The sequence below is a fragment of the Hyla sarda genome, chromosome 8 (genome assembly GCF_029499605.1).
Source record: "Hyla sarda isolate aHylSar1 chromosome 8, aHylSar1.hap1, whole genome shotgun sequence".
Lineage (NCBI taxonomy): Eukaryota > Metazoa > Chordata > Amphibia > Anura > Hylidae > Hyla > Hyla sarda.
Genome location: NC_079196.1, coordinates 197,968,229 through 197,992,077, shown reverse-complemented (window position 1 = coordinate 197,992,077; position 23,849 = coordinate 197,968,229). Strand labels below are relative to the sequence as shown.

General features: G+C 45.6%; 1 protein-coding gene and 1 long non-coding RNA gene across 4 annotated transcripts in view; one reads left to right on the top strand and one right to left on the bottom strand.

Moving 5' to 3' along the window:
• Nucleotides 1-15,390, bottom strand: part of LOC130285093 (kinesin-like protein KIF19) — an 86,001-nt gene extending 70,611 nt beyond the window's left edge. The window contains exons 1-5 of one of the 3 annotated variants that reach the window (XM_056536289.1): nucleotides 15,266-15,390; nucleotides 11,802-11,938; nucleotides 11,161-11,241; nucleotides 6,646-6,753; nucleotides 4,857-4,944 (exon numbers count right to left, since the gene is read on the bottom strand). In XM_056536289.1, the coding sequence (XP_056392264.1) occupies nucleotides 4,857-4,944; nucleotides 6,646-6,753; nucleotides 11,161-11,241; nucleotides 11,802-11,843 (319 nt within the window). In that variant the 5' untranslated portion in view covers nucleotides 11,844-11,938; nucleotides 15,266-15,390. Of the gene's footprint in view, nucleotides 1-4,856; nucleotides 4,945-5,083; nucleotides 5,230-6,645; nucleotides 6,754-11,160; nucleotides 11,242-11,801; nucleotides 11,939-13,171; nucleotides 13,301-15,265 lie in introns of those variants that run through there. The other 2 variants (XM_056536288.1, XM_056536290.1) reach the window with 2 other exon arrangements.
• LOC130285098 (uncharacterized) lies at nucleotides 5,480-11,971 on the top strand. The gene is made up of 3 exons (XR_008847246.1): nucleotides 5,480-5,551; nucleotides 9,859-9,937; nucleotides 11,849-11,971. It is a non-coding gene; the product is annotated as an uncharacterized LOC130285098 (long non-coding RNA).
• Nucleotides 15,391-23,849: the final 8,459 nt, after the last annotated feature.

Here is a 23,849-nt window from a genome sequence, read left to right as displayed (position 1 = left end):
TGTTTTGATCGGACTTTTTGATCACTTTTTATTCATTTTTTAATGGTATAAAAAGTGACCAAAAATTAGCTTTTTTTGACTTTGGAATTTTTTTGCGCGTACGCCATTAACCGCGCGGTTTAATTAATTAGATATTTTTATAGTTCGGACATTTACGCACGCGGCGATACCACATATGTTTATTTTTATTTATTTTGACACTGTTTTATTCTTTTTATGGGAAAAGGGGGGTGATTCAAACTTTTATTAGGGAAGAGGTTAAATGACCTTTATTAACACTTTTTTGTAACTTTTTTTTTGCAGTGTTATAGGTCCCATATGGACCTATAACACTGCACACACTGATCTCTCATGCTGATCACTGGCGTGTATTAACACGCCTGTGATCAGTGTTATCGGCGCTTGACTGATCCTGCCTGGATCTCAGGCATGGAGCAGTCATTCGCCAATCGGACACCGAGGAGGCAGGTAAGGGCCCTTCCAGTGTCCTGCAAGCTGTTCGGGATGCCGCGATTTCAACTCGGCGGTCCCGAACAGCCCGACTGAGCAGCCGGGTCACTTTCAGTTTCACTTTAGAAGCGGCGGTCAGCTTTGACCGCCGCTTCTAAAGGGTTAATACCGCACATCACCGCGATCGGCGATGTGTGGTATTAGCCGCGGGTCCCGGCCGTTGATGAGCGCCGGGACCGACGCGATATGATGCGGGATCGCGGCGCGATCCCGCTTCATATCGCGGGAGCCGGCACAGGACGTAAATATACGTCCTGCGTCGTTAAGGGGTTAATCTCAGTGATTTAGGCCTAAAAACACCATGGAGATTTACACCACCTAGAGGCTCCCCGACTCTTGAAACTTTTATTAATCTTGTCAATCAGGATGTTGCCAACATCAGAAAAGACATTGACAAGGGTCATCTTCACTTCTATAACAACCTCAATACCACAGACTTCAAAGCACTACATTCTCTACGCAATGACAATACGATTATCATTAAACCCGCCGATAAGGGCGGAGCCATAGTCATACAAGACAAACAGGATTATGTCAAATAACTCACATCACAGTTATCAGATCACAATGTATACAGGAAACTGGATAGAGACCCCATTAGCCACATTACAGAGAAAATTACCACGACTGTCAATAGGTTTTTAGAATCTGGGACCATAGACCTCAAAACGAAAGAATTCCTCATTAACAACAATCCCATAACCCCAGTTCTCTACACCCTACCCAAAATACATAAAGACCTACAGAAACCACCAGGGAGGCCAATAGTCGCATCCACCGATTCCATCTTATCTCCTCTATCCAGAGAAAATTCTCACCCCACTTGTCAGAAATACACCATCATTTCTATTGGACACAGGCACATTTCTCCAGCTCATCAGAGATATTCCTCAAGTACCTCCGAACACCATTTTATTCACCTTTGATGTCAATAGTCTGTACACTTCCATCACACATGAGAAAGGTCTTTCCGCCATTACTCGTCTACAACAGAAATCCAACCTTGCTAGTACACACATCGAGTTTTGTAATGCCTTATTAGAGATTGTGTTACACAATAACTATTTCATGTTTCAGGACTCATTCTACCTTCAAATACAAGGAACCGGTATGGGATCCAATGTGGCCCCCCCTTATGCCAACACATACATGGCAGATTTCGAGGATGGTTTCATTTACACAAATCCCAGTTTCTGTGAACATGCACAAATTTGGAAACGATATATAGACGACATTTTTTGCATATGGGGGGGCCCCATAGAATCACTATTAGAATTCCATCAATAGTATATGGCCAGAGCTACAATTTACCATGCATCACAGTCAGAGTTCTATCAGTTTCCTAGACACTACCGTTAACATTAACAACCAGGGCCTTCTATCCACTGACCTCTATACGAAACCGACAGACAGGAACAATTTACTCCACTATACCAGTTATCATCCTAGAGCTACACTAAAATCTCTACCCACTTCACAATTTGATAGAGTCAGAAGGATAGTATCGGACGAAGATACCAAAACCAAACGACTGGAAGAAATGTCCAAAAAGTTTAGAGACAGAGGCTACCCTGATCATATTCTCAAATCTTGCTCCAATAAAAGGGATCCATCCCTCAGAAAATCTAATTCCAATCGTATTCCATTCGTACATACCTTGCACCCCTATGCATACAAAATACAGGGGATTATCCGTAAACACTGGCCTTTACTTCACAGAGCACCCCCGAATGTTCCTGAATTCAAAGAACCTTTCTTACCTTGTTTTAAAAGACCACCCAATCTCCATGATAGTCTGATCAGAACCGACATTGGTAGCACCAGGGTTTCAAGACAAACTACACTCACTTCACCATGCCTTCACTGTGTACAATGCAATAGCATTACTAAAGTATACCACCCCTTGTCGGGTAAACCATATCCTATCAAAGGTTTTTACGTGTGATTCATCATTTGTTGTCTATCTCATCAAGTGCCCTTGCGGCCTCGGTTATGTTGGGGAGACCACCCAGCACATCCGAGACCACCTTTCCCAACACAAGTCTACAATCAGAAGGAAGAACACACTATTACCTATCCCCCATCATTTTATCACCGCAGGACACAACCACGGAGAGGTGGCAACAGAGTCAGCACCCTCAAAAAAAGAGAGGCGTATTGGATACATACGCTACAAACTTTGGAACCCCTTGGCCTCAACAGGGGGATATGAGATTGCACAGTTGACATAGTCGAACCTTATGTAAATTCTTTTATACCATACTAATAATCTGATTATCTTTTTCTAGGCCACTTGAGATGCTGTGGAGGTCATCACTATCCTCTGACCACGGTACCATTACTATCCTCTGACCACGGTATCCTTTTCATGTCACAATTACCATTGTTCTTTCACCATATACATTCTACCTTCACTACTTTTATCTTCCCTCCCTACCCTATCTACAATTTTCTTACCACTTCTACTTTACTACTCTGTGCCCGCTCTCCCCGTTCTCTCCGTCACTATCCCATTACTTATTCTAGATTTTCTTTCGTCACTTTACCTTACATTTCACTCTACTGTCATTCTGTTCTTACACTTTATTCCTCACTCATTTGCCCGCCTGCCCCCCCTTTTCTTTCTTTCCCCACAATTCTCGCCTTTCTCTTCTTATTCCCTTTCTACGTCCCGACTACATCACACCATTTAATGTCCATCCAATTACCCTGATAATATTCCCATATAACTTTCATACGCTTCCTACCCATTCATTGAAGCAATATTGCATCCACATTACGCCTACTTATTGCTATACCTTGTCAGCACTCAGGATACTGCGCATACTGCGTTCCACGGGTATTCTTCCAATCACATGACTCTCTGTGGAGCGCATCCTGCGTTCCATGTCTCTTTTTGCACCGTACATGCGCATCAAGCGCATTCTTCTCCTGGCCCCTTTCGAATGTGGAATCGACATACCGGAAGTGGGCTCCCGTCACGTCCGGTCGGGACGCTATTTCTAAACGGACTTCTTCACTACTATCCCTACACGGCTTCTTATCTCCTGGCTATAGGCCATACTATTCCTGCCTCCGCAGCACTCTACAGGTGAGTACCATATATTGTTACCATACATCGTTACTATGCACATGTGTCCCTGGCGGTCTTTTTCCTTAGAATCCCACTACAAATGCCCTTAGGTTGCACAACCATACCCTCCATGTGGCTGCCCTTCTAAGAATTACCGTATGGATGACCTCAATCCCATTAGATGTGTTTTGTGGCTGGTTCTCCTTGAAATCATATGCCTGTCCCCTTGTGATTGAAAAATGTTTTTTCTCTTTAACTTATGCTGTACATCAATACCATGGTTTATGGGATCATTGTTGTAACATATGGATATTGTTTTCTCTATATATGCACTATATTGCCTTACTCTCTTTACTGAAATGACGTGATCCCTAAGAATGCTTCTGTTATACAATCCATTTCTTTATTTATTTAATATTTGATATACAATTTATTTAATATTACTTTCTTTGGTATTATCTCTGTGATACTATTTGTATGTCGCTAGGGGAAGACAGGATCACATCAATCCTCTTTTCACTGTATCATATATACTTACCATGATATCCAGAGTTGCCTCCATAACAACTGCTTCCCTGATCCTTGTCTTACTCTTATGCCTATACAATTATGTTGTTACAAATATTATTGTTGGTCTTTTTCTTATGACCTTATATTGATTTATTACAGATATCGGATGAAGATCCAGTGTTTGGATCTAAACGTAATATGTATTTTCTGTTAGACTGCTACACTGCGGAATAAAATCTAAAATTCTGATTAACAAGAGTGCCGAATTTATTTTCACATTTGATGAAGGATTGGGACCCTAATCTGGCACCATTCTAACTAGAGAGTGCCATATCTCTTTCTATATTAGATAGATATGAGATAGATAGATATGAGATAGATAGATATGAGATTGATAGATATGAGATAGATAGATATGAGATAGATATGATATAGATCTGAGATAGATATGAGATAGATAGATATGATATAGATAGATATGATATAGATAGATAGATAGATATGAGATAGATAGATGGATAGATAGATATGAGAAAGATAGATATGAGATAGATAGATATGAGATAGATATGAGATAGATAGATAGATATGAGATTGATAGATATGAGATTGATAGATATGAGATTGATAGATATGAGATTGATAGATATGAGATTGATAGATATGAGATTGATAGATATGAGATAGATATGAGATAGATAGATAGATATGAGATAGATATGAGATAGATAGATAGATATGAGATAGTGATAGATTAGATTACCTGTTGGGCCATAAGCAAAGACAGTAGCATTGTACCCAGAAACAATACCTTCTACCAGGCTTTTTGCAGTTGATTCATACACACAGTCCTAAAAGGAGACAGAGATTTAATGGAGTTTTTAGTGAGACACTGTAACGACACCTCTGCCATGAGAGAACTGGTTTCTAAACCTTTGCATAGCCCAGACCTCTTATAATAATTACAGAGCTTTTTCTGCTAGGAACTACCTTCAAAAACCAAGTGGCATTATTTTGTGGCATTTTTTCCAGCCCAAAGTAATGTTGTGTCTGTTCACACCCTTATACTTTCACCAAAGCTATAACACTACTCCCCAGTCCAATGTTTCCTAACCAGTGTGCCTCCAGCTGTTGCAAAACTATAACTCCCAGCATGCCTTGAAGGGCATGCTGGGAATTGTAGTTTTGCAACAGCTGGAGGCACCCTGGTTGGGAAACACTGCCCCAGTCTATAAAGATATAGTGGGAGAATTATCAAAACCTGTGTAGAGGAAGAGTGGTGTAGTTGCCCATAGCAACCAATCAGATCGCTTCTTTCATTTTAAACAAGGCCTCTGTAAAATGAAAGAAGCGAGCTGATTGGTTGCTATGGGCAACTGGGCAACTTTTCCTTTGGACAGGTTTTGATAAATCTCCACCATAGTGAGAAGAATAGGGGCACCTACCTGTGGTCTATAGGTCAATGGCTCCTTCCTTCATATGTTTTAGTTCTGCCCCAATACTCAGTGTCAGGGCAGAGGTATTACAATGTATAGGGCAGACAGTAGGGTTACCCTGTGTGCTGGACCCTAATGTCTTTCTTTTGGCGACAAAAAACTATTCTTATTATCTGGAATCCCCCTAAGGCCAGTTTTAGGCATAATATGAACACATTTTTGCATCCGTATTGCGTCCACAAGTCCCGGCCCACAATAAATCTGTTGACCCAAAAGTCATCAGACCCAAAGTGTGTGTGGGGGGGACTTAGATCTGTTTATCGATTAAAAGGCTATCCAGAATTAGTAAAACAGAGCTGATTTCTTCCAAAAACAGCGCCTCCCCTGTTGTCAGGCTGTGCGTGGTATTGCAGCCCCGTTCCATCGAAGTAAACGGTGCCGAGCTGTAATATCACACACAACCTGAGGACAGGAGTGACTGTTTTTGGAAGACATTAGCTTGTTTTTTTTCTTTTACACGTTGGTAAGATTATTCTGTTTAAACTGGGGACTTCATACAGTTTAAAGGGGTACTCCGGTGGAAATTTTTTTTTTTTTTTTTTTTTTTAAATCAACTAGTGCCAGAAAGTTAAACAGATTTGTAAATTTCTTCTATTTAAAAATCTTAATCCTTCCAGTACTTTAATAGCTGCTGAATACTACAGAGGAAATTCTTTTCTTTTTGGAACAGAGCTCTCTGCTGACATCATGGCCACAGCGCTCTCTGCTGACATCTCTGTCCATTTTAGGAACTGTGCAGAGCAGCATGTGTTTTCTATGGGGCTTTTCTCCTACTCAGGACAGTTCTTAAAATGGACAGAGATGTCAGCAGAGAGCACTGTGGTCATGATGTCAGCAGAGAGCTCTGTGTTCCAAAAAGAAAAGAATTTCCTCTGTAGTATTCAGCAGCTAATAAGTACTGGAAGGATTAAGATTTTTTTTTTATAGAAGTAATTTACAAATCTGTTTAACTTTCTGGCACCAGTTGATTAAAAAAAAAAGTTTTCCACCGGAGTACCCATTTAAAAAAAGTTTAGCATAAAAAAATGAATAGTAATAAATATTACAGAGCATCACCTGGGAAGCATTCTGATCCAACACCTTATCGAACACAAATGTTCTCTGCCGGGAACAATTCCCCCTCCAGCCATTCTCTGGATCTTCATTTGGATCCTTCAGCAGTATCTGAAGTGAGATGGAATAAAAGAGCAATCAGCTGGTTATACACCAATTATCTGCGCCCATTTACTGTACGTGTTGTTCCCCACCATTCCCAATAATGGGATATTCCAACCAAATCACCATATGCATGTACACTTGTATCTAGATTATAGGTTTCGGGGTCTAGATTCTCTTGCCAAATAACTGAACAAACAAACAGAAAAGCAGGATCAGGCTATGTTCCCACAGTGTAAAACAAGCCATATTCATTCCAAAAATACAGTCATAACATTTACATAAAGTTAACAAAAGAAAAAGTCAGTATTTTTGCAAAATCATAAAATTAAAGGGGTATTCAGGGAAAAAACCTTTTTTTTTTTTTATTTTTTTTTTAATCTCAACTAGCTCCAGAAAGTTAAACAGATTTGTAAATAATTTCAATTGAAAAATCTTAATCCTTCCAATAATTAACAACTGCTGAAGTTGAGTTGTTCTTTTCTGTATGGCAACAGTGCTCTCTGCTGACATCTCTGTCTGTCTCGGGAACTGCACAGAGTAGAGGAGGTTTGCTATGGGGATTTGCTTCTACTCTGGACAGTATCCGAGACAGGTGTCATCAGAGAGCACTTAGACAAGAACAACTCAACTTCAGCAGCTCATAAGTACTGAAAGGATTAAGATTTTTAAACTGAAGTCATTTACAAATCTGTTTAATTTTCTAAAGCCAGTTGAAATATATATATAAGTTTTTCCAGGATAGCCCTTTAAAAATAAAAATAAAAATGGCCATAGAATAGGGTATAAAAAAAAATGGCGTCATTTTATTTAAAGGGGTATTCCGGGTTTATACATGGTATTCCCTATCCAATGGATAGGGATAAGATGTATGATCGCAGGGATCCCGCCGATGGGGGCCTCCACGATCTCGGTGCAGCCCCCTGTGCCGGGCGCTGCTTCCCAGATGGGGACGTGACGTCACGGTCATGCCGCCCTAGGGACGTCACGCCCCCTCCCATAGACATAAATGGAGGGGGCGATACATAAAGCAGGAATACCCCTTTAACAACTACAGCCATAATAGCTGCTCAAGGGCCCAGGTGCTAAGGCAGGAGGAACCTTTCAAAGTAAGGATCTGTTCACACAGCGTTATTCCCATGTGGGTTCTGCTGATAAATTCTGCCGTAATTTCATGCCTATTGATCTGAATGGGATTCCGCTGTCCCATTCAGACAGCAGAATCTCTGCGACGGGCATTCTGCTGCGCAATAAAAGATCAGTCTCATATTTTGCGAAATTCCGCTGCGGAATCCCATTGTAATGAACACATAAATTCAGCAGTAATTCCACCCAAATTCTGCCCTAGCACATCCTAGCTTGTGAGGCCTCTAGGCCACAGGCAGCATCAATCTGCAGCCACTAGAGGCCGGGAGTATCTCTCCCTCTGGGAGGCACACAATGAGTGATGTCATCGCGCAGGTCCTGAAGGTAGATACGCTCCTGGTGTATAGTGGTCACAGGCAGGAGCTGGAATCAAGACAAGATGTCAGTGACTGTGGGGGAGCCGAGGTAAGGGTGTTTATTTTTTTTAATCTTTACAGGAGTCCTACATATAAAGGGCAAGTTACATACAGAGGGGCCTATATACCGAAGGAAAACTACTTACAGAATGGTCCTACCTACAAGGGGCAAACTACCTACAAGAGGCAAACTACCTACAAGGGGGTCCTACTTACAAGGGGTAAGCTACCTACAGGAGGGTCCTACCTACAAGGGGAAAACTACCTACAAGGGGCAAGCTACCTACAGGGGGGTCCTACCTACAAGGGGCAAGCTACCTACAGGGGGTCCTACCTACAAACCTAAAAGGGGCCGGCTACCTACAGGGGGGTCCTACCTTCAAGGGGCAAGCCACCTACAGGGGGGTCCTACCTACAAACCTACAAGGGGCCAGCTACCTACTGGGGGGGGTCCTACCTACAAGGGGCAAGCTACCTACAGCGGGCTCCTACCTACAAGGGGCAAGCTACCTACCGGGGGGTCCTACCTACAAGGGGCAAGCTACCAAAAGGGGAGTCTTACCTATAAGGGGAAAGCTACCAAAGGGGATCCAACATACAGGGGGCAACAGTGGTATTCTATATACAGGGGGAAAACTACCTACAGGAGGGTCCTACCTACAAGGGGCAAGCTACCAAAGGGGGTCCTACATACAGGAGAAACCTAGCAACCTACTAACAGTGGGGTCCTATATACTGGGGGAAAACTACCTACAGGGGGTTCTACATACAGGGGTCAGCCTATCAACAATAGGGGAAAAACTACCTACAGGGCAAGTCTTCTCTTCAGGTAGCAAGCTACATACAGGAGGGGCAGGGGGATGAGAACACATTTTTTTTATTAATAAATTTGTACGGCCCGCGAATTGTTGCATAAATATCCAAATATTGTGTGATTATTTGCAGATCCTAGAGACATCTGCTATTGTCTCGATTTGTGTAACCCGCCCTACGGGTTGTCCTTCTTGGTTTGGCAGTTTTAAAGGGGTACTCTGGTGGAAAACATTTTTTTTTTTTTTTTTTTAAATCAACTGGTGCCAGAAAGTTAAACAGATTTGTAAATCACTTCTATTAAAAAATCTTAATCCTTCCAGTACTTATTAGCTGCTGTATGCTCCACAGGATGTGCTTTTCTTTTTTTATTTCTTTTTTGTCTGACCACAGTGCTCTCTGCTGACACCTCTGTCCTAATGAGGTTTGCTATTGGGATTTGCTCCTGCTCTGGACAGTTCCTGACATGGACAGAGGTGTCAGCAGAGAGCACTGTGGTCAGACTGGAAAGAACTATACAACTTCCTCAGTAGAATACAGCAGCTGATAAGTACTGGAAGGATTAAGATTTTTTAATAGAAGTAATGTACAAATCTGTTTAACTTTCTGCCACCAGTTGATTAGAAAACATTTTTTTTCCACCGGAGTACCCCTTTAATATTGAGGAGTAAAGGAAAGACATCTACTTGTAAACTTCAAGACGAGTTCATAAAGAAGTCAAGGTCAGAAGGACGATGCCCCTGCATATAATTGATATTGTTTCCTTTATCTAATGTAAGATGTGTGGACTAATGTATTCCAGGGGGAAGCAGAGAACAGTACACAGAAGCTTCTCCATGGGGAATAGATACTCTTCAGAAACTGCAGGAAGCCATTGGCTGGTAAGTCCCAAATGGACACTCATCTGTGCACCGCACCTATATATGTGAGCTATATATATAAAAGCCATGTCATCGGGAGTTGTTTTCAATGATTAAACAATGATCATTCATAGATAGAAGAATTACAGTATACCTAAAGCAGTGGTTTCCAAATTGTGGACCTCCAGCTGTTGCAAAACTACAACTCCCAGCATGCCCGGACAGCCGTTGGCTGTCTGGGCATGCTGGGTGTTGTAGTTTTGCAACAGCTGAAGGTTCACAATATGGAGACCGCTGCATATATCAATATGGAGACCCCTTCCTGAAACTAATATTATTTCCGAACAAAGGGTTAATCCCCTGTTGACCTGTTCCGTTTTCAACTGGGCAATAGCTTGAAGGGGTGGGGCTTTGATAAAAGGGACGTAGCTTAACATTTAAAAAATGCATTCTGAAAATAAGATAGAGGGGGGAGGCTCCTGCTGCAGTCGGTTGTCTTACAGCCTGGCATAAGACTGCGAGGATCAGGAAAAAGAGGCAGGGATGATAGATAGATAGATAGATAGATAGATATGAGATAGATAGATAGATAGATAGATGTGAGATAGATAGATATGAGATAGATAGATACAATAGAGAAAACAGCAGCACTCCAAAGTTTCTGTGTATAACGTGTGGCTTTATTCACCAAACATCACAGGATGCGACGTTTCAGCCGTCTCGCACGGCCTTTGTCAAAGGCCGTGCGAGACGGCTGAAACGTCACATCCTGTGATGTTTGGTAAATAAAGCCACACGTTATACACAGAAACTTTGGAGTGCTGCTGTTTTCTCTATTGGATTTATTGGAACCTGTGACCGGGCTATCCAGCTAGCACCACCACTCAACACATTGTGCTGTTCTAGTTTTCTGTTCTGATAGATAGATAGATATGAGATAGATAGATATGAGATAGATAGATATGAGATAGATAGATATTAGAGATAAATAGATAGATATGAGATAGATAGATAGATATGAGATAGATAGATAGATAGATAGATAGATATTAGAGATAGATAGATATGAGATAGACAGATCGATATGAGATAGATAGATATGAGATAGTTAGATATGAGATAGATAGATATGAGATAGATAGATAGATAGATAGATATGAGATAGATAGATAGATATGAGATAGATAGATAGATATGAGATAGATAGATATGAGATAGATAGATAGACAATTAAGGTTACTTACTAGTTCTCCTAGTTTATATGTGATACATTGCATGCCCTCCTCTATTTCAGCCTTATTGAGAGGACGAATACGTACAGCAACCTGTAAATGTACAACAACACACAAAAATCATACTCCGTGCCATACCCGCTACACCTATGTATACACACCCATACCAATGATGCAAGGGAAGAATTTACAATGCAACCATTATAAGTGAATGAACTCAGGCGTCATTAGGATCCATGCAGTGACAGATCCTACACAGGGTTATTATGCCTTCCCTTATAAACAGAAGCCACAGTGCAGGTCTGAACACAGCTGAATAAAAAAGCATAAACTATATTTAGCAGGTGCAGCTAAAAACAGAGGGTATCACTGACACAAGTACTGTATGTAAATGTAGGGGGAAGCTATCAGAACTGGTGATGGGACAGGGGACAATAGAGTGCATATAGCAGTGTTTCCCAACCAGGGTGCCTCCAGCTGTTGCAAAACTACAACTCCCAGCATGCCCGGACAGCCAAAGGCTGTCCGGGCATGCTGGGATTTGTAGTTTTGCAACAGCTGGAGGCACCCTGGTTGGGAAACACTGGCATATAGCTATATATATATATATAAGGCAGACTATAGGTGTGGAGATCCTGTATGGATGCACTTACTGTGATGTGATGGTCCTGACTGTCATCCTTTGCATTCTTCATTGCAGTTTCTGTATTTAGAAGAGAGTTGGGCCAGGCCTATACCGAGGAGCTCCGACCCAAACAGTATGCAGCAGCCTTCTCTACACGGCACAGTCCTGTGGATAGGGCAGAGGAAAGCATGAGGTCCCATGGTACCATTACATCAACAATGGCTCCTGGGGGACACTGGGAAAGTGACACAAGCACCTGAGAACAGGTTAATGCAACGTACAAAGGGATTAATTAATACAGGAGCTACATTATGAGGATTTATTCTACGACTAAGGCCCGGTTCACACCACGTTTATGCAATACAGTTCCCGTATCAGGTTTTTGATTTTAAAAAAAAAACGGATTCCTCAAAACCGGACTAAACTGCATCAAAACGTGTGTACAAATCTAAACCCGTATACGGTTTGAAAAATGATGTCCGGTTGCATCTGTCTTTTAAGAAAAAACTGTATACGTTTTTCACTCTATTATGAATAAAGTTTCACTTGTTTGATTGAAATGCCAAGAAAAAAAACTGTGCAAAGTTAAAAACCGGATGGAACCGTACGCACATACAGTTCTGTACGGTTCCCATGGACTCCCATGTTAAAAAAACAAACAAAACGTATACGGTTCAATACAGTTTTTCACCCGAACCAAAAACCGTGGTAGGCTAAGGTTTTGGGTACGGGAAAAAAACTGACTAAACCGTACAGGATACCAAACGGACACAACCTGATGCATCGTTTGGCATACGGTTTTCAATTTGAAAACGTATATGGGAACTGTATTGCAAAAACGTGGTATGAACCCGGCCTAAATTGTGTGTTCATGCTTTTGCAGGGTTTACAGCTTTTGGCTTTCTGGGCATGTTGGGAGTTGTAGTTTTGCAACAGCTGGAGGGAAACAGTGCTCAGAGGGATAAGGCTGGGCTCACGTTTTTCCCAATATGGGATCGTCATCACGTTTTTCCCAATATGGGACCGCATAAGGCTGGGGGAAGCTAAAACCGGGCGCTCCCCTATCCCTGCCGTATGCCGCCCGTATGTAATGTATTTCAATGAGCCGACGGGAGTCAACCATGGTTTTAGGTCAGGTAGAAAATCGCATACGGGCAAAAATTAGCCAGCTGGTTCACTCCGGTCGGCTCATTGAAAAACATTACATACAGGCGGCATACGGTAGGGATACGGGAGCGCCCGGTTATAGCTCCCCCCCCAGCCATATGCGCTCCTGTATTGGGAAAAACGTGATGTGAACCCAGCCTTACACAATAACCCAAACATCCAGCAGAAGTAATATTATCAACACCGGGAATAGTGAATTGATAAGGTAAATGCAGTGTGGTGTCCCAGTACTTTGTCTATCTTCTTCTGAAGACTATAGGTTGTAGTGCAGCAGTAGATTTAACGCCGTGGGGGAGATTTATCAAAACCTGTCCAGAGGAAAAGTTGCTGAGTTGCCCATAGCAACCAATCAGATCGCTTCTTTCATTGTTCAGAGGCCTTTTCAAAAATGAAAGAAGCGATCTGATTGGTTGCTATGGGCAACTGGGCAACTTTTCCTCTGGACAGGTTTTGATGAATTTCCCCCCCGTAAGTATATTCGTCTGGGCACTGTGGGAGAGGCTTAACAAAACCTGTGTAGAGGAAGAGTGGTGCAGTTGCCGTAGCAACCAATTAGATTGCTCCTTTCATTTTCAAAGAGTCCTGTGAAAAATGATTGGTTGCTATGAGCAACCGCACCACTCTTCCTCTACACAGGTTTCGATAAATCTCCCTCTGTGAGTTTAAACAGGTCTAATAGGAACTCTATTACTCTATACTGCTGGATAATAGGGTTAATGTTCTCTGAGCTGCCAACATTGATGGGAATTCTGTAACATGTATGAGAAGCTGGTCACATGATCCTCCAAACACTGCTAGAAGCCTCTAGAACAGTGGTCTTCAACCTGCGGACCTCTAGATGTTGCAAAACTACAACTCCCAGCATGCCCGGACAGCCAACGGCTGTCCGAGCATGCTGGAAGTTGTAGTTTTGCAACATCTGGAGGTCCACAGGTTGGAGACCACTGCTCTAGAAAGTTCTGTGAGAGGAGTCCCCAAACCCAATCCTCCCTAGTGCCGGCTAGAAAAGGGAAGGTGGTCTAGTCTAGTCAGTGTAGTCTTAGGGTACGTTCAGACGAGCAGATTTACAGCGCGTATTTCGCTGCAGATCCGCCGCTGAAGGACCTCTGTATGGTGCCTTTACATGTGCCTGCTCGGAGCAACAATACACCGCTACGTGCAGACACACTGAAGCGATGTGCGAGTTGCTGCGCATGCGCGGTGTACTCTCACACATCGCGGCCGCTCCTCCTGCTTTATGAGCTAGGCCGAGAGCTGCCGCGATGTGCGAGTATAATGCTCATGCGTGCGGCGACTCGCACATCGCAGTGTGTCTGCTTGTAGCGGCGTATTGCCGCTCCGAGCAGGCATATGTAAAAGCAGCATACAGAGGTCCTTCAGCGGTGGATCCGCAGCGAAATACGTGCTGTAACTCCGCTCGTCTGAATGTACCCTTAAGCCAGAGAAGAAAGCAAGCCTGCTGAGCAGAAGCTTAGTTAACCCTGGCTCTGCCAGAGAATCCTGTTCCAGTTTCCCTCCAGTCCGCTCTGGGTCATTGACAGTGAACCACGGCATTGTGTGGAGTTAATATACATCCACAAGCTGCATCCAGTGCATGGTGAAGGTATCTACAAAAAAATCCATATTTCACCTCAGAGAGAAGAGTATCATCAGAAGAGAAAAGAACAACTGCCCTCCTGCATGTACTGCCTTTCTAGTTGGCCTCCAGCAAGAGCCAGTGCTATGCAACATATATGCCACAACCTTCACCATCCTGCGCCTTGCTCTAGGGTATCGTAGTTCAATGAACCATATTCTAAGCATCCACCACAGGGAGCCAACCGGTGAAGACCTCTCTCAATAAAGATAATCTATTTCTGGGCTATATCCTCTAAGCAACATTCTAAAGTTCTTTAAGTCCTCTCTAGAGACTCCCTAGACTGCTAAAAAGTGACAAAGGGGATTGTAACCTAAAGCTGTGTAAACTTGTCATTATTCTCTGCCTTAAAGGGGTACTCCGCTGCTCAGCATTTGGAATAAACTATTTCGAACGCTGGCGCCGGGAGCTCGTGACATCATACCCCCGCCCCCTCATGATGTCCCGCCTGGCCCCCTCAATGCAAGTCTATGGGAGGGGGCGTGACATGCCCTCCCATAGACTTGCATTGAGGGGGCGGGGCTATGATGTAACAAGCTCCAGGCACCGGCTCCAGCATTCGGAACAGTTTGTTTCAAACGCTGAGCAGCGGAGTACCCCTTTAAAGGGAGTCTGTCATCAGTATCACCTGCACTGACGTATTAGTATAGGCTTGAAGTGCAGGTGATACTGCTAAAAAAGATACTTACCGATCCCAGATTTGCATCAATATTCTTCTTTTTCTTGATATGCTAATGAGGAGCTAAGAGCACGGGGGAGTTGCCAAGCCCCCTCATCATGTTCATAGGAAGCGCTTCCTCCCCCTGTGCTGAGGGTTCTATGCTGCAGGATGGAGCTCCACTCTGCAGCCAGACCTCTCTCCTCCACATGTGCAGCCGACCACAAGAGTCATGAAGTGATTTCACAGCGGAGGAGAGGGGTCTAGATGCAGAGTGGATCTCCAGTCAAGGTGTCACCCGCACTACAAGCCTATACTGAAAGGTTAGTGCTGGTTAGACTGGTGAAAGATTTCCTGTGAGTAAAGTTTACACCTGCGTCAGGTTCAACATCCTTGTACCTAACATCACGGGCACACCTGCACCCAGAAACGTTACCACTAATGGGTCAAGACTACCCTCATACGTGTAGACCTCCATGGTCAAAGGATGCTGAGGCCACCAGGAAAGCACTTAGGGTGCAGGTAAGGTCCGCATGCTACTGAGATACCAATAATTCTATTTGGAGTACTATGCTTATCAATGGCCCTACACTGCTACTACCACCATCTTCCACGTGGGCATCATAGCAGCTACATATGGATACCACTACCCAACAGGGAGACTGACAAATGCTGCTGCCCACCTGCTGCTACCAGAGGCTGGAGCGTTACTGACAGTTGGAGACACAAAGATGCAGCGAGTCAGGGTGATCCTGCCAGGGGGTGTCCAGGCATTACAAATCAATGACCTATTAGGATAGACAATCAGCAAGGATCTGACTCCTGGCACCATGTGCAGTGTGTGTTGTTTTTTTTTTTTACCACCACTGCTACTAATAGTACAGAGAAAGCAAGTATGAACAAACCATAAAGAGTACCTATCAAGAAAAAAGTTTGTGTGTGTTGCAAAGTAATGTATTACTAACAAGTTCCTAAATGTATGCCTGGCATGAGTCCGAAATCTCAGACTGCACCCGGGACACGTGACAAGCACATTACTGCAGGAGCGAGCGCTGTGCCCGCAGCAGTTCCAGACATGGCCGGCCAGAGACAGGTGTCAGAGGGGTCTCACCTTCTCCCAGCCGCTGCTGCTCCTCCTCGGTGAAGCGTGATGTGAAGGGGGAAGTGGCCCCCCCAGCAGGCTTCAGTGACGTTGCACCTTCTGGGGCACGCCCACATCCTCCTGCCGGCAGCTCATAATATGTGAGCAGGAAAATAGGTAAAAATAGAGCTTTTTAAAGCTCTTAAAAAAAATTGGTGTTGTGACAGGTACTATTTAACCCCTTAAGGACCAGGCCCATTTTGGCCTTAAGGAACAGACCAATTTTATTTTTGTATTTTCGTTTTTTCCTCCTCGCCTTCTAAAAATCATAACTCTCTTATATTTCCATCCACAGACCCATATGAGGGCTTGTTTTTGCGTCACCAATTGTACTTTGTAATTACATCACTCCTTTTACCATAAAATGTATGGCGCAACCAAACAAATATTTATGTGGGAAAATTGAAAAGAAAACCGCAATTTAGCAAATTTTGAAAGGTTTTGTTTTCACGGTGTACACTTTCCGGTAAAAATGACATGTTTTCTTTATTCTGTGGGTCAATACAATTAAAATGATACCCATGTTATATGCTTTTCTATAATTGTACCGCTTAAAAAAAATTCTCAAACCATTTTAACAAAATTAGTATGTTTGAAATTGCCCTATTTTGACCACCAATAATTTTCTCATTTTTCCGTATATGATGGCTCATTTTTTGCGCCATGATCTGTAGTTTTTTTGCTTAGGTTTTACTTTTTTATACATTTTTTATTCATTTTTTTTTTTTTTTATAAAATGTGCCAAAAAACAGCAATTTTGGACTTAATTTTTTTTTAACATTTACGCCGTTCACCATACGGGATAATTAACAATATATTTTAATAGTTCAGACTTTTACACAAGCGGCGATACCAAATATGTGTATTTTTTTTAACCGCTTTTTGGGGGTAAAATGGGAAAAACGGACGTTTTACTTTTTTTGGGGGGGAGGGGATTTTTCAATTTTTTTTTACCCCATAGGGGACTATTTATAGCAATACTTTGATTGCTAATACTGTTTAGTTCTATGTATAGGACATAGCACTGATCAGTATTATCGGTGATCTTCTGCTCTATCTCAGACCAGAGCAGAAGACCCTGGGAGACGGCCGGAGCCAGGTGAGGGGACCTCCGGCCGCCATGCTGTATGATCGGATTGCCGCGGCTGCGCTGCGGGCGATCCGATAATCCATTCAAAGAACCGCACTGCCGTAGATGCCGTGATCTGGGCATCTGAGGGGGTTAATGGCGGACATCTGCGCGATTGCGGATGTCCACCATTACCGGCGGGTCCCTGGCTGCTGATAGCAGCCGGGACCTGCCGCGCAAGATGCGAGCACCGCTCCAGTGCTCACGATCATGGTGGTACGTCATGGTGCGTTAAGTACCACGTCACCATGACGTACATTTACGCGCCACCATGATTAATTCATTGTGCGACAATATTGAAGAATACCATTTTGCAACTTTTGCTGGCTTCCGTTTCTACGCAGTGCATTTTTCGGTAAAAATTTCACCTTATCTTTATTCTGTAGGTCCATACGATTAAAGGGGTACTCTGGCCCTAAGACATGTTATCCCTTCTCCAAAGGATGGGGGATAAGATGTCTGACCGCAATCTTGCATTCAGCACCCACCTCTTTGAGCGGCACGCTGCGGTGCCAGCTCACAAACTGCCGGGTGCCGACCACGGGGCTGGAGTATTGTGACATCACAACTCTGCCCCCGTGTGACGTCACCCCCGCCCCCGCTATGCAAGTCTATGGGAGGGGGCGTGATGGTTGTCTCCTGAGCCCTGTTGTGCGCCCACATAGCACTTTACATCCACATGTGGGATATTTCCATACTTGGGAGAAATTGAGTTACAAATTTTGGTTTTTAACAGTGTAAGGGGGTGTGTGTAGTGTATTTCGTGTACATTCACACGGTTGGGTTCACAGTGCGTTCGAGCTGCAGTGGGAAACTCACTGTAAACCTAACTGTGTGTATGTACCCTGTACATTCACATGGGGGAGGGGCAAACAACCAGCTGTTGCAAAACTACAACTTCCAGCATGTACTGACATACCGTGCATGCTGGGAGTTCTAGTTATGCAACAGCTGGAAGCACACTGGTTGGAACACACTGAGTTTGGTAACAGACTACCGCAGTGTTTACACACCAGTGTACCTCCAGCTGTTGCAAAAATACCAACTCCCTGCATGCATGGTCTGTCAGTGCATGCTGGGAGTTGTAGTTTTGCAACAGCTGGAGGCACATGGGTTGGGAAACACTGGTTTAAACATTCCATTTTGCAATTCTTGTCCAGATTTACACGCCAAGGGTCGTTGCCATAATCCCAGTCTGTTAACTTTCTTCATTGGTAGAATATTATTGATAGATAGGAGATAAGGAGATTTTTTTTTAGACTTACAGTAAAATCTCTTTCTCGAAGGATCCATTGGGTAACACAGACTCTGGGTATATGCTGCTGTCTCTAGGAGGCATGACACTATGGTAACAAAAAAGTCAGCTCCTCCCAGCAGGATATACCCGCCTCCAGGCCACTGAGCAATTCAGTTTAGTCTCAGAGCAATAGGAGGAGACCGACAGGTCAAAGGAAAAAAATAAAAAAATAAAACATGAACTGTCTGAGAACCAGATCAATCAATAACGGAGCACTCCCTTGGACAGATAACCGAAAAGGAACCCCAGAAAATGGGCGGGAGCTGTGTCCCCCAATGGATCCTTCGAGAAAGCGATTTTACGGTAAGTCTAAAAAATCTCCTTTTCTCTATCTGCTCCATTGGGGGACACAGACTCTGGGACGTACCAAAGCCGTCCCTTGGGTGGGCAGAGAAAAAAGGTCAGGCAGTCGGCTGTACCACCGCCGCCTGCAACACCTTATGGCCCAGACTAGCATCAGCTGATGCAAAAGTATGAACCTGGTAGAATCTAGAAAAAGTGTGCAAAGACGACCAGGAGGCCTTGTTTCGCAGAGCCCAAGATGCTCCCACAGAGCGGGTAGAATGAGCCAAACCCCTGAAGGGTGGGGTAAGATTCCAAAATAGCAGATCGGATCCACCGAGATATGGTGGCCTTAGAAGCAGGCTGTCCCTTACGACGGCCTTCCATAAGGACGAAAAAAGAATCGCACTGGCAAAAGGAAGAGGTGACGGAAAGATAAGTCCAAACAGCTGGTACCACATCCAATTTGTGGAGCAGGCACTCCCTGGGATGAGAAGGAGCAGGACAAAAGGACGGAAGAACAATGTCCTCGTTGAGATGAAAAGCCGAAACGACTTTAGGCAAGAAAGACGGATCTGGTCGTAAAACAACCTTGTCCTGATGAACTATCAGGAAAGGAGAATGGCAGGAGAGAGCTGCCAGTTCAAATACTCTCCTAATGGAGGTAATAGCTATAAGAAAAGCCACCTTCGAGGATAGGAGGCGAAGGGGAACCTCCCTAAGAGGCTCAAAGGGTGCATCCTGAAGAGCGCCTAGAACTAAGTTCAAGTCCCAAGGGGGAGAAGGGGACCGGTAAGGGGGGGGGGGGGGCACCATGTGCCACGCCCTGAAAGAAGGTCCGGACATGCGAATTGGAAGCCAGAGGACGCTGAAAGAGAATGGAAAGGGCGGAAACCTGACCCTTAATGGAACTGAGAGCCAGCCCTTGTTCCAACCCCGACTGCAAAAAGGAGAGGAGACGGGGAACGGAAAAGGTAACAGGAGAAAAAGTCTGAGCTTCGCACCAACGAAAGTAAGCCCGCCAGGTACGGTGATAAATTTTAGCAGAGGAGGGGTTGCGAGCCCTGAGCATGGTGCAAATTACCTGGGAAGAGAATCCGCGGGCCCTTAGAACCGCGGTCTCAACCGCCACGCCGTCAAATGCAGCGACTGTAAATTGGGGTGGCAAAGGGGACCCTGTGACAGTAGGTCTGGACGAAGTGGAAGACAAAACGGAATGTCGTCCAGAAGCCAGACCACGTCGGCGTACCATGCCCTTCGAGGCCAGTCTGGAGTCACCAGAATGGCGGGGACTCCTTCCGCCTTGAGCTTCCTCAGAACCCTGGGAAGGAGGGTTGAGAGGAGGGAACAGGTAGGGCAGTACGAAGCCCGACCATGTAATTACTGGGGCATCCACGGCTAGAGCCAGGGGGTCCCTGGACTTTGACACAAACGTCGGAATCTTTCGGTTGTGTCGAGACGCGAAGAAGTCCACGTCTGGGGACCCCCAGAGGTCGCAGATCTGCGCGAACACCTCCGGAAGAAGAGACCACTCTCCGGGGTCGGCTGAGGACCGACTGGGGAAATCCGCATCCCAGTTGAGCACTCCCGGAATGTGAATCGCCGAAATGGCTGGAACTACTTGTTCCGCCCAAAGGAGGATCTTTGACACCTCGGACATGGCCGCTGAGCTGTGAGTGCCGCGCTGTCGATTGATGTACGCCACAGCCGTGGCGTTGTCTGACTGGACACGGAGAGGGTGGCCCTGAAGCAGGGACTCCCAATGCTTCAGACAAAGATAAATCGCCCTCTGTTCCAGGATGTTTATGGAAGGAAGGGCTTCTTGGGGAGGCCAGAGGCCTTGAACCGTCTGATCCCTGAAACCCCCCCCCCCCCCCCAGCCCGACATGCTGGCATCCGTCGTGACCACCTGCCAGTGGAGGGGGTGGAACGAACGCCCCTGAAGAAGGGGGAGCGGAGCCACCAGCAGAGAGACCGACGGGTCCGGAGAGGGAGAACAATCTTGCGATCGAGAGAGAGAGGGGACCTGTCCCATCGTGCAAGAATCGCCAGCTGAAGAGGACGGTAATGAAACTGGGCAAAGGGTACGGCTTCCATGGCTGCCACCATCCGACCCAGGACTTCCATGCAAGAACGGATGGCATCCGGAGGGAGCGGACTCCTGACAAAAGGGCCAGACGTTTGTCCGTCGGAAGGCGAATCAGAGCCGAGGCAGAGTCGAACTGAAGCCCCAAGAAGACAAGAGACTGGGTGGGGGAGAGAACTGACTTGTCTCGGTTGACCATCCACCCGAAGCGAAATAAGGTCTGAAGAGTGAGGCTCACATTCTCCAGGGCCTGGGCTCTGGTGGGGGCTTTGATGAGGAGGTCATCCAAGTAGGGTATCACTGAGACCCCTCTTGACCGCAACAGAGCTACCACAGGCACCAGAATCTTGGTAAAGACTCGTGGCGCTGTGGCCAGACCAAAGGGCCACAAATTGATAATGACCTTCCTGAACCGCAAAGCGGAGGTACCACTGGTGTCCGGGAAAAATTGGAACGTGGAGGTAGGCATCCTTGATGTCCACCGAGGAAAGAAACTCTCCTTGATCCATAGATGCCGCCACCGAACGGAGAAATGGGAGAAATGGCGGATAAGAAGTTGTTGGTCGAGACATTTGAGATCCAGGATTGGCCGCACAGAACAGTTTTTCTTGGGAAACACGAAAAGATTGGAATAAAAACCCTGAAAGCGTTCCCTTGAAGGAACTGGGACAATGACACCCTGGACAAGAAGAGACTGAAGAGCCTCCCGAAATCCCCTTGCAAGCGAGGGAGATCGGGGAGCACAGGACTGGGAAAAACGATCCGTCAGAAGGGAGGCAAATTCTATGCGGTATCCGTTGGATACCACGTCCCTGACCCAGGAGTCCTGAATGTGCGTGGTCCAAACGTCTCGAAAAAGCAAGAGGCGACCTCCCACCCGAGAAAAAGCTGTGGGTGGGGCCGTCCCTTCATGCAGAAGTGGGTTTACGGTTGCCCGATTTGGCCGCAAAACGGTCGGGACGCCTGATGTTCGGCTTCCACGAGGGACGCGCCTTGAAAAAGGGGACCTTCTTGTCCCGTGGAGGCGTCTGGCTGGACCCTTTAGAAGGGCCAGATGTCCGAAAGGAAGGAAGTACTAGACTTGTTTTGAGGTAATAAAGAGCTCTTGCGCCCTGTCGTCTCAGAGATAATCTCATCCAGGCACTTGCCAAAAAGTTGGGAACCAGTAAAAGGAATCTCGGTGAGAGACTTCTTAGATGCAGCATCCACGTTCCAAGTTTTAATCCAAATGGAATGTCGGAGGGCCACTAGATTACCAGTGGCAAAGGCAGCACAGCGAGCTGATTGCAAGGAAGCAGAACACAGGAAACTTCCAGCTTTTGAACATTGGAGGGCCAGAGCAGACAGTTCTTCCGGGGGAGAACCTGAAAGAATTCCCTGACAGAGTTGGGAATGCCAAACAGAGAGGGCCTTAGACACCCAGGTGGAGGCGAAGGCAGAAAGCAGGGAAGAACCCACTGCTTCAAAGGCATACTTTGCTAACAACTCAACCTTTTTGTCTGCAGGATCCTTGAAGGCAGCTGAATCCACCAGCAGCAAAGTAGTAGCTTTAGAGAGGCGGGAAACTGGAGGATCCACCGATGGAGAGGAAGTTACTTTGGAGACAAGGTCCTTGGCAAAAGGATATCGCGCTTGGACTTTCTTCAGTCCCTGAAACTTCTTCTCAGGGTGCTTCCAGGCAGATTCTAGAATGGCCTCAAATTCAGCGTGAGAGCTGAACACTTTGGGTGCGGGTCGGGCATGATGAAAGGATACTTCTGGAGCTGCGTCCGAAGTTCCTGGGTCCTCTAGGTTAAAGGTGTCTCTTATGGCCATAACCAATGTCCACTGAGTCCGAACGGTCCTCCGAATCAGTACCCTCGGCCGCTAGCTCAGGAGAGTGAACGAGTGGAGGCAGCCCTGGAAGAGGGAGACTCCAACCTGGTATGTGGCTCAGGAGAGCCAGAGCGGCGACCACAGGAACATCCTCTGGAAGTGCGACGCTTGTGGCCTGAAAAAGTGGTCTGGCGAGACCTGCGAGAGGAACGCCTGTGTCTACCAGGAGACACCCCTATTACGCTTATGCGAAGCGTAGGGAGAAGGGGAACGGGACCTTCTAGAGGGCTGGTGAAGGGTAGACCTCTCCAAGGCAGTCACCACAGAACGGGAGACCTGTGCCAAGTTGGATATAGACTGGGAGAGGAAGGAAACTCAGGCTGGAGGGGCGGCAGAACCCACCGGGTCTGAAGGGGCACCTGGGTTAGAAATAGCAGGGGGGTCTGGGGGAGCAGTGGAGCAGGCAGAACAAGTGGGTTCAGCAGAACCTGGCATTTTTGCAGAGCAGTTTTTACAAGCGTAATGGGTAACTAAAATTTACGATATCTGCTTAGAGGGAGGAACAGTTCTGGGCACAGACATGACAAAAAAAAATGAACAGTCTCACCCAAGTCTGTGTCCCAAGGCAGCTGCTGTGAGAACTACGAACCGTGCAGAGGGAAAAGAGAAAAGACTCCGGCCAATAGAAGGAAGAGGCCGGGTCAGAGCAAGGAGCTCTGTTATTGGCCCCTGCACGGCCCCATTGGTGGCCATTTCGCGCTACCGAGGCGCTTATGCGGCCAGGGGGCGGAGCTAATGTCCGCCGGGCCGCCAAAGGATACAGCGGGACTCACTCAGTAATGGTGCCCGCTCCGAACCCCGAGTG